Source organism: Heptranchias perlo, chromosome 2 (genome assembly GCF_035084215.1).
Source record: "Heptranchias perlo isolate sHepPer1 chromosome 2, sHepPer1.hap1, whole genome shotgun sequence".
Classification (NCBI taxonomy): domain Eukaryota; kingdom Metazoa; phylum Chordata; class Chondrichthyes; order Hexanchiformes; family Hexanchidae; genus Heptranchias; species Heptranchias perlo.
In genome coordinates, this window is record NC_090326.1 from 84992082 (window position 1) to 85004316 (window position 12235).

The window sequence follows — 12235 nt, forward strand, 5'->3', positions numbered from 1 at the left end:
AACATGTACTTGTTATGGAAACTATATTTTGGCATTAATTTCAAATTTCATTATTTATAATTGCTGTATTTTAAAATATTTCACTAATTTATGATAAATGTGCGTTTCAAATAATTTACAGAATTCAGATATCAATTTTGCAAATTCAAAATAATTAAAATATCATCATTTTCGTGAAGCAGTTATCGATGAACGAAAACATTGTTCCACGTTTAGAACGATTTAATCTACATTGGACCCAACAGTGTGGAAGACACTTGATAAACGCGGTATGATTCTAAGGCAAGATTAATCCAGCAAACTCCATATCATCAGCATTCTGCTGTTCGATTGTGAATAAGGAATATAAATATAGATTTTATTTTTATGCAGAAAACGCGTTGCATTCAGTCCTTGTCTCCTATTATTTTAATCCAAGCTGAGACCTTATTCCTAGTGGTTTCAATATATTAATTGATTAACGTCACTGACAAAGTTTTTAATATTAATTCTGACAATGAACTTACTAACAAATACGTTTAAAGCTTTTTTGGCGGTGAGGGAGAGAAGATCATTAAAAAGGATGATGTTTAAATTTAATTCTGATATCAATCTCTGCTAAAACCCGTTCCATTGGATAGTCTTCCTTTTTATTTATTCCCCCCTTTTCATTTAGACCCTTTTTGAGACATTTTTCCACAGGAGAGGGGATTTAATCAGGGTTCAGCGAAAACTAAAAAAATGATTTCAACAGTAATGAAAAGTGATAATTAAACACAAAACTTTTCATAATTTTTCTTTTTTTTTGCAATTGAAAACATCCCAATTACAAAAAAAACCCACTTCAGTAATAATGAGGACGGGGCCACCGAATAAGGAAGGTCGGTCCGGGTAGGGAAATCTCCCGGTTTAAAAAAATGCACAGTACCAAAATTAGAAAATCAACTTATTTACATTCCCATGACTTCATCAGTTAAGAATTTATTCTGTCATCTGAAGATGTACTCTTCTGTTTCTTTAAGGACTCTGATGACAGGATAAACCTTTTCCCTCTCTCATTCCTTGCTGCTTTACTTGAAGACTCCTTGTATAAAGGCTGCAGACAGACTTTTCCCTGGCTCTTGAGACGCTGATTGACAGCCACAGGTTCCCCCCCCCCCCCCCCCCACTAAGGTACGACACGTTATAGACATCTGACACCCTGGAGGTGCCAAGACATTTTAGGAAAAGAAAAGGTTTGCCTCCTCTTCCACATCACTCGTTAATTGCGAACTTTTAAAATCGACAGCAGCAAATCAAAAAAAATCTAAAGTAATGCAAAGGGAAAAAAGCCTCCCCCTCAACTTTGAGAAACGTTTCTCTTTCTCTGTGCCTGCGAATTTCCGGTCATTAATTGCCATGATTTATGGGGCTGATGTTTTTTTGGAGGTAGCTTCACATGTGGTTAGGACCTTGCCTTAGATCCAGCCCCCCTCTCACGTTACAAACTATTTATATATCTTCCACGATTTTCCCCTTAAAGCAACTCCCTGGGACAACGTGCGATTGGCTTCTCTTGTCATCCGAGAAACAGGGTTAGCTGGTGTGTGTGTGTGTGTGTGTTTATTCAGAGAGCCCTGGCTGTTAAATTGCGATTGATCCAGATCGCTTTTAAAGACCCTTGCTTTTTTGGAAGCTGTTTACTTTGAAATCGAAGGTGCTTTGGATATAATTCCAGCCTCTTGGAATCTGAAACCCTACTACCATGGATCATACAATATTTAGCTGCCTGCGCAGCTCACATGCCCCAGCCCAGAGCCTGCACCACTTCTCTCAGTCTCCACTAGCTCTTCATGGAAGATCAGACCATGTGGTTTTTCCAGACCTGTCTTCTTCTTGTATCATAGCTGGATTTCCTAATGAAGAAAACATGTTTACAGCCCAGCGTCATCATCATCACCTACATCATCACCACCGAGGCCATCAACAGCATCAACAGCAACAACAGCAAGCGGCTGCCCAGGCTACCTGGCACATCCCCCACATCGCCTCGCCCCCTCCTCCGGCCAGGCACGCTCTCTGTGTCCAGTCGGAATCAGGACCCCCAGATCTGGGGACGAACCCCTCAAACCTGGTGGACAGCAATTCGAGTTTGGCCCCTAACAACCCTAACGTGGCTTCCTGTGTTCCTGGGGATTACGGGAGGCCGGCGGTCACTCCTGTGGAGACAGAGAAAAGGAACTCCAAGAGGAAAAGTGACGGCTCAGGTAAGCGATCAGCAACTCGGATAGAAAACAGGTCAAATTAGCAGCTATTAATGCACAGTGCAGAAAGTTCAACTATTTGTTTTTAAAAGTATTTAAGGTGAATATTTCCTTCCATTCTACAGGTTAAAATTCAAATCGCACGTAGATTGTTTGAAATTAATTTATGCTCACTTGAAAAAGATTTGTATATATTAACGCTACATTATGTGTACCAAACCTTGTTTCGATCTGATTCATTCGGTGGGTCCCACCAGTGAACATCCCCCTTTAAAAGCACGAATTGATTTTTTTCCGCACTCCTTAACCGACCTGTTTTGGACTAGTCTGTAAAATATAAGTACTGTAAAATCAGGAATAGCTTTGACCCAGAACACTTCTGTTAAAAGAAAGCAATGGTTTAACACAATTCATCGTACAGACAAACCCCGCATGAAACATTGCATCGTTCTCAGGTCACACATGGAACGGGGTGAAGCTCATTTCAGCGAGCGAGACTATTGTAATCTTAGCGACCAGCCGACATAAACTGAGAATAAAAAGCTAAAGATAGACACGAATTGGGACGATCGTTTCCATTGGCGTGTCGCCGGGTGTATTTCTGCGCTTAAATTACAATATTTAAACCGTTGCTGATCCAGCAAAATAACAATTCAAAATATTGTATCATCACATTTCATGCATTTAAAGTGGAGTCAAATTAATTCGAGTTCCAATCACAGATGAACTGTATGTTTTCCTGGTTGTTATGACAGTTACCATTCGGCCTGATGCTTAGTTCAAAGACACACCCCACTAATGCTTTCAATTTGAAATAAAATCACGTGAATTTATTTTTCTAAATAACATGCAATTTCTCAAACAGCTATAATTTTCAAACTTCCCATATAGGTAGATCATAGCATTTTCAATCAATGTTAAAGTCTCGTCCTGACATTGAGTTTGATAACCTCATTGTTTGTGCAATGTTGTTTCCAGAAATCTCAATATACTGTTTTTATAGGTTTTGCTGTCGTTAACTGTTCTAACTAGTGAACACAATAGATTGTTCAAGATGGTGAATTATTTTCATAGTTAATATTTAATGTTATTATCATCGAACAGGTCGCCTGGTGGCGAACCAAAAGAAGCATTCGATTAAATAACTTCATACTAAGAGTGTCGTTTTGTACAAATAAATATCCTACTTGAAGCAAATAAAATAATTATTAAAAGTTCTATAATGGATACCCTTTCTATATTTCAGTTGCAACCTTATGCATCCTGTAACTTTAATTGAAAACCTCGTTTTTAAAAACATCTTTTTGATTTGAATGAAAAGAGGCTGATAAGAGATTGGACATACTCAACACAATATTTCCACTTCATAAAAGTAATCATCTTTCTCCCAAGATTTATGTCAAAATGTACTGAGATTTACTTCGAAACAATAAATCTATCGTCGGTTAATGGGCTGCATTTCCTCCGGTTCACAAATTCATCACCTAACCTTACAGAGATAGAACATTGGCAGGAAACATAAAAGTCCTTTTCAGCTTCACTACAAAGACTGAGCGTTTAAACTGCAAAGGGCCAGACTCCATATTACTGTTTTTACACCTGCTGCCAGCACCATTTCGTTCCTCGGATTATTTGTATTCATTTCGTGATGTAAACAAAGAGGCAAGTCTTCAATGAGTCACACAGAGAAGTCTTTAGCCATTAATTTAGAAACTGCTTCTAGTCAAGGAAACTGCTTCACACCCTACAGGACCACTCGGTGCTCCCCGTACAAAATAAATACAATCAAAATCTCAATCGACTGGGAAAATGCAAATAATGGGTTCAACTCTGAAGAATCACTTAATGTCGTGTGAAACAGACATAAAATACAAAAGGCAAGTCAAATTTTAAAAATCCATATATGGATTCCATTTGGAAAATTCTCCCTCACTAACTTTCTTTACATAAATACACTCCAATTTTTAATTTATGTGTAAGTATGGATATCCCTTTTTATACGATGAATCTTGATAGGAACATTATTTAATTTAACGGTAGTATTAGAAAAACACGTAACACTGAACTTAATAAATAAGGATATTTTAAATCTTAAATATCCTTATTCTTTTTAGCAAGAACTTTTATTTAAGAGGTGTGAAAATTCAGCTATATAATCTTGTATTTTGTCTTAATTATTTGGAAAAATTTAGAAAGCAGTCAATTAATTAAATGTCATATTGAATTGAGCACTTTTATCAGAGTGTCATTAGTTCCTTTACAATATAAATTATATATATTTAGTATTTAACAAACTATCTATACCCAGTGTTTTGAAAAATAACATATGTTGCTTCAAAAAGAGGATAATGTAAAATATCCTTTTGTTAATATTTTTTAAAACGTATTATATTCAACCTGCATCATGTGTAAGGAATGTATCGTGTCATTAGGGGAGATAGTCATTAACAATGAATTTGAATAATCTCACATTAATATTTAAATATTTTAATATTGTTGGAAAGGTATTGATTTCAGCATCAGTCCAGTGTGATTTTGGATATGTTTACAGTAATTCCCATATTTGTGACTTTACTTATCAGATAAGAATTATTTTTAACATATTGTTCATAATTATGTTGAAGCTGGTACTGCCAACATGTATAAAAACATCTCAAACAGTGAGTTGCAAACACCTTAATGCTGCGACTATGACCTTTTCCCAAAAGAAATGCATTTTGTTTGCTATTAATCTGTAGATGTGCCAACATTTTTATAGCAATAACGATAGCAAACTGAAAGGGAGTCTCCTGGCATTAACCTGTTGATAACAAAACAGAAGAAGGAATAAAAAGATAAAATGACAATACGTGCTTTTGTTGAGAAACTCACTGGTAAAAGGGAATTGTTAAAATTCACAACCAGGCATTTACATAATATGTACACCTTGTTACAATACAGATAAAAAAGTTCTCATTAAATGTTTTAGCATTGTAATCAAGTAGCACACAGAATTTGCATTCTTAATGTTGCTGTACAGGCATATTGGAACTTATTACAAAATATTACAGTATAATACTCAGTCTTTCAAAAGTATACTAGACTAGCTATTGGAATACATTAAACCAAGGCCCTGTCTGCTCTCTCACATGGACGTAAAAGATCCCATGACACTATTTCAGAGAAGAGCAGGGGAGTTCTCCGCGGTGTCCCAGCCAAAATTTATCTCTCAACCAACATCACTAAAAAAACAGAAAAACAATCTCATTGCTGTTTGTGGGACCTTGTGTGAAATTTGGCTGCCGTGTTTCCCACATTACAACAATGACTACACTTTAAAAGTACATCATTAGCTATAAAGCGCTTTGGGACGTCCTGAGGTTGTGTAAGCCGCTATATAAATACAAGTGCTTTCTTATAATTAAAGGTACTTTTTTATTGCTGTACAAATGATTGTTAAAAATCTAAACTGGAATTACTATGATCCTGATTGTAGAGATACAAGAAGGCAGCTACAAGGGAGAGGTGAACAGCAAACCCAGGAAGGAAAGAACAGCTTTCACCAAAGAACAGATTAGAGAGTTGGAAGCTGAGTTTGCTCATCACAACTACCTGACCAGACTGAGAAGATATGAGATAGCAGTAAATCTGGATCTCACTGAGAGACAGGTAGGATACAATGAAACATATTGATTTTAAATACTTTCGAGAGTGAGAAAACAGTCACCAGGAACTTCAACTGAGTCAGAGCACAGCGATGCATACATATTTGTTATGGAGACCAGCGCAAACTGACAAATATAAGTGACTGATGGGTGTAGCAATCAATTAACCTTTGCTGAAAATATATGACCTGAGTTTAAAATGTGACATAACTGTCAACCTAGGTCTTGATTATCACCACTCATCTATCTTAAGATGACATATCGCATTGAAATCGAATAAGGCATGCCGTCTTAAGACTGATGAGCACCAAATGGATTCAGGCCCTTGGATGTGACCAGAGATGGGGGTCGCACTAGATAGGATTACATGGGTCTCTTTCCCCATTTTTTAATCCATTTAATTTTGCTTTTCTTTTGCCATTTCTAAGCTATATTTATATCATTTTCCATCTTATTTTGAAACAACGTGGCCCTTTTTTGCTTCCGTTTATCTTCTTGTTACATAAATCTTCATGTACTCCATTAATTCAAATTCTTCTAATTTTAATGCCCCTGTGTTAATGAACAACATGAAATCTAATTATCCATTCAATGTGTGCTAGAAGGTGAATTCGAAATCTTTAAAGGGACATTATCACTCCCATAACATTGCTAGACAAGCTTTCTTCCCACTCTATAAGTATAGAACGCGATGGTATAATTGGTGTTGGGATAATGTTATTCATGTCAGAAAACATTACTTTTGTGTCATTTAACATGGTATGTTTATGACTAGTGACTTTTCCAGCTTTCCCTTACCAAGGCGGCAGCTATTCCTTTTAAAAATTCAGTTAAACTTCCTTACCTGTTGAGATTGTATTCACTTTGGCTATGACAAAAGCAGCCTGGTTGAGATTTCTCCCAGACTTTATAATGAAGGCTGTTCCCCATCACTTCAGGCATAGGCATCTATTACATTCTTTGCAATGATGCAAGACTGTACCAATAGTTCAATTCCAGTTTAAATTCACAAGAGATATACAACACACTTATACCAGCCTGATGTGAATACCCCAATTTGCAGCCCCAAACAAGACTTTGAGCAGGAGTTGAAAATATTTCACTATGAAATTTGATCTCAGAAATGAACTCCCCACTGTTTATACTTCCCTAGTTTCTTTGATTGTGTTGTAAGTCTATAATGTGTGCAGTACAAGTGTGGATAGAGCATAAAAAGGCAAATGCCGATAAGCAACAAAAACTGTAAATAAAGCAAAAGGAAAGGTTAGGAGTTTTATTTCAGTGTGTTATCAAAATATCTACACCTACCCATTAGTAAATAAATAAGTAAATATAGAATGCATGGTGGGGAGTTATGATATATGAAAACACATCACCGAGTGACACAAACACTACAACTCACAAGTCCTGTAGGCATAGATGAACACTGGTGGCTGCCCCATGAAGGTTTTTTTAATATAAAGGGCCACTCCCCGACTTTTGTTATGTTTTAAATAGAACTTTTGCCCAGATTACTGGCTAATTTATTGTTGTGAAGGTTGTGAGAGACCAGAGATTATTGTAGCGTAACAGCTCAAAATTAGTAAAAAAAAGTTAAAATTAATTTAACTGTTGGCCTGCAACATACAGAAAAGTATTGTATATTCAAATGGATATTTAGATCTTCACTTGCCTAAAGGTTAGATATGCTTTAAAAAAATAAACAGCACACACATCAGGAATCGATAGAAAAAGAGGTTAAACCATTGATTTTGTTACAGTTTTTTAAAAAACGTTTGGAGGCAGCTCAGGGGAGTCATTAGCTACAGAGCATATACCACCTGCATAAACTAAACATGCTTTGCATAAAATAAACACAAAATAGTGGCTTCCAGTGACATTTTGGTCAACATTTTATGACCATTTTCATGATTATAAGGACCACTGGGAATCACAGATTTACTTTCAAAATATTTTAACATTTTTTTAAAAAGCTATGTGTTCTATATATATTATGAATTAAACGCACAAATTTTTAAAAATGAAATTATGAACATGCAACTTAATACAAATAAATATATTTCAAAAAAGTCACATTACCTACTATTAAATATAACACAATTTAACCTATTTTTGTAATTAATAGTTTTAAAATAAATATTTATTTTTAGTTGCTAATAAATCTAATTTAATTAAATTAAATGTAAATAATTTCAGAGGTTAGATTTTTTATAGGGTAAAATCAGTTTACAAAAAGCTGCTATTTTAAAATATGTACAATTGAATCTTCTTTTAATTTGATTGTTCTATGAACAAAGTCCAAACAACATACTGGATATATGATTTATTATGAGCCTTAGTTTAGCTCCTTGCTTCCTTAAATTACCACAGCCATTCTTTGCAAATCAGGTTACAAGCAGCAACTTCACCCATCATCATAATCTATTCCCTGAAAGGATTCAATTATATTTCCCGAAAGAGTAGCAGAATTACACAGATTAAATTAAAAAACTGACTTTTTTTAAATGATGAAAACATTTTATTGCAGTGGTATAGATTTAAAGATCGTGAACTATTTACTTTGCCATCAGGCTCCTAGCTATTAAAATATTTCATTTTACATTCCTGGTATGAATATTCTGAGTGTGGTGAAAAGCTCCAATTTTATTAAAAAGGCACCTAAGTGAAAAAAGGAAAGTAATGACAGTAATGTACCTGCTTGTAGTACCTGCCAAGTAGTGCAATAAGATCACTCAAGTGCTCCCCTTAGCCTCAAAAATAAAATAAACCATCAAATCATTTCGCCAACGAGGTTGCGCAATTCACAGCTCTCAAAAGCATGACCGCACTGCTGCTGCTACAAACAAATCCACTGCCCACCCACTACTCACAAATTATTACCAAATAATCCCAACAAAGGTGCAATAAAAAACAAAACAAATCTACAAAGCTTTAAAAAAACAAAACAAAAAAGATCTGTTACAATATTTAGAGCATTTGATGGGAATGGGGTTCCATTTATTGCATGTCTGAGGCAAGTCTATTTAACTCACTTGTAGCTCATCTCTCATGAACTATGAAATCAGTCTCAAACATGTGGTGATAATTTCACCATCTACCCCATAATATAATTTGTTGCCATGGAAATGTAGTGAATGGTTTGGTTTCTAATTAAATGTAATGCTGTTAGACCAGATCCATTTCATATTTTTTGTCAGTCTTTTTCCTTAACCAGCTGGCTGTCTTTGCCAACATGACTGAAGCAAAATAACTGGAAGAATAGCTTCACGGCTAATTCCCAAATTTTACAGGAAAGCTTCTGACAACATTAGCCTCTTTCTGTACAAAGCCAGGTTGGGTCTGATGAAAACACTTTCAATGGCAATGCCATCTGGAATTTTAACTATGTAGCTACGGGTGTGGTACTTTTCAAGCATTACAGGCGGCCTGTAGTATTTTGATTAGTAACAAGACTGTGGTCAAAACAATGTTTTGCCAAAATCTGTGACTTCACTTTCCTCAGTGTCAAACTTTGAACTATAACACAAATAATTGCACAAAACCTTTGCCAGAATAAATATTTTGTTGAACATTAATTGAAGTTATCAGAATATTAGAATAAAAGTTTCCCATTTGTCATTTTTATGAAGTCAGATTATAGGTTCATATTTCTTGAAATCTTTGGTATCAGATAAATATAAATAAACCAAACATAAAAAATAAATCAGTTCTATAAAGTGTTGTAAGAAACATGTCACAAAAACATTGCTGCCAAGAATCATAAAACTTTAAGAATTGTTGTTCAATATCTTTTAGTTTTTCACAGAGGATGTTCTAGTTCAACTTCAGATTCATGCTTCATTGTAGTGAAAAATATACTCAATTATCAGCCTTTTGAGTGTTAACAAAACAACAGTAAATTGCATTTTAAAATAAATGTTAACTGCACTTTTTCACATTATTACTGACATATCCCAAAACCTCAGTTTTAATTCTTGCCTTTACAAGCGCTGTGGTTATTTGAAATCTCAATGCTCCATTTAATTCTTTTGCAACATTCTCAACTTAAAATCTTATATATTATGTTTTTCCAAGTGAGTGTAGTCACACCACAAACAAGCTTTCACACATATTTTCCCACAGAATCCAATCTATAGATTGGAACAGAAAGCCTACCCTCTGGCTTGTGTCCAGAAGCTGTGAGCTTGAGCAGCTTGTACTGGAAGAGCACTACTGTGCTTTTTAGAATCAAAATGTTGAATATTTGTTGAATATCAAACAGGGAAATGAAATTCAGCTGAACAAGATCAGCATTAACAGAAGCCATCTGAACAATTACTGATTTTCTGAAAAAACACACGAGCTATTAGGTCTTGTTCTTAGTAAATTTTCTGATATTGTTAGGAAAATCCAATTTGCTTTCTAAATAAGCATTATAAATAAATAATAAGTCTCAGTAAATATCCTGATTGATGTTGTAAGTGTGGCAGTTGTCATATACCTATATATAATTAAATATTGAGCAATGCAAGCTGTATTCTATTTGGCTGGATGCTGCACACATACCCTCATCTGACTACATGTACCTTCATGTGTCCTGCTGATCCAGTAGGGCCTCATCACTATGCTGGATCTCCAGAGCTGAGTTAAACAGATATCCCATAAAAAATAGGAGCAGGAGTAGGCCATTCGGCCCTTCGAGCCTGCTCCGCCATTCTATATGATCATGGCTGATCCTCTATCTCAATACCATATTCCCATTCTCTCCTCATACCCCTTGATGCCTTCTGTGTCTAGAAGTACATCCATCTCCTTCGTAAATATGTTCCGAGACTTGGCCTCCACAGCTTTCTGTGGTAGAGAATTCCACAGGTTCACCACCCTCTGAGTGAAGAAATTTCTCCTCATCTCAGTCCTAAATGTCCTACCCCATATCCTGAGACTGTGACCCCTTGTTCTAGACACCCCAGCCAGGGAATCCCAAGGTGCATACTCTTCTACCTATGCCCACCCACCCTCACCCGTCATACACACACATGACCAAGAAGCCCTATTCAGGATCCACTGGCACAGATTACATCGTTCCGTAAGACTGACACTGCGTTAAGCAATACAGATGTAAAAAACAAAAATATGAATATATATCAAAAAATGAAAAGGTGTGGTTGGATAGGAGAAATCCAACTTTGTCCAATCTGATTTTTAATTGTTCAGATTATCTTCAATTCCTCTCTAGAGTACATGAGGTCATCTCAAATTAAATAAATACAGAGAGACTTATATAACTAGATGTACACATACAGCTGCTGCTGATTGCATGTACGCACATCAATTTTTTCATAGACCATTTTTTTCTTTTTGTAAAAATAAAGTAAATAGTGATCACCCAATGGTCAAACAATGCCCTAGGGTGAGATTTTGAATATAAGCATCCCAGCAACTACTGCTGAAATACAGGGTCAATGGTTTAAGAATTGTTGTTCCCAAGTGAGGGAGAGGATTGAAAGGAGCAAAGGTGTTTAACTATCCAGTTCTGGAAAACAAAAATGTTCAGGATTCCTTTGACAGCTTTATTGTTATCCCATGTCAATGATCAAGCCACGTGCCTCGTAAAGCAGAATGGCCATATTTGGAACAGAGCATGTAAACAGTAGTTTTAAAAATAAAACCACAGGTTTAATGTCAAGCACTAGTCACTAATTGAATAATCAAGATGAAAGCAATGATCACAACTACACTTCAGAAGTTAGCCACTGATGCACTTCATTAAAAGCAATTGCCTGAGACAGGCATAACTGGATACCTCAAGAACATCATTAATCATTCAGAAAACTGATGCTGAATAACATGAGACATATCTATAATCGTGATAGATAAATAATGCACTGAAAAGAGTTGTATGTCATTATTAAAAGCACAAAGAATTACTGATTTGATGTCCAAATCTTGCCTACACAATCCTTGAACAATAAAGTATAAAATTGATTTTAATATGCTCTTTCCCTGGTTGCTAGGGCTAGCATTTTGGAATTCAAATTCCAGAAGCTAAAGCTTTCTAGTTGTCCATCTGGAATAGTTGCAGTAACCCATATTTTTATTTTTAAAAATCTTAATTTATAAAGTTGCTGAAAATGAATCCTGCTGCTGGAAAAATACTAAGTACAAATATTCCAGTGTCTCTTTCACTTAGAATCAAATTTATGGCTGACAGTTCCTTGAATAATTGCAATTATTTTGTGCTGTTTATTCTGGAGAAGATAACTCTAGGGAATGTTCAATACTCACATCTAGATCTGTTCCATACATTTTTAATCAAGGTTTTTTATATTGATTATATGATTTTGCATTCTTTAACAGTGATTCATGTTTTTTCCATTTTTTGAAGCATAG

General features: G+C 35.4%; 1 protein-coding gene across 1 annotated transcript in view; it reads left to right on the forward strand.

Moving 5' to 3' along the window:
* Nucleotides 1-1499: 1499 nt before the first annotated feature.
* meox2a (mesenchyme homeobox 2a) overlaps nucleotides 1500-12235 on the forward strand; it is a 28776-nt gene continuing 18040 nt past the window's right edge. Inside the window, exons 1-2 of the mRNA XM_068003865.1 lie at nucleotides 1500-2225; nucleotides 5698-5870. Coding sequence (XP_067859966.1) covers nucleotides 1724-2225; nucleotides 5698-5870 — 675 coding nt within the window. The 5' untranslated portion in view covers nucleotides 1500-1723. The remainder of the gene's footprint in view (nucleotides 2226-5697; nucleotides 5871-12235) is intronic.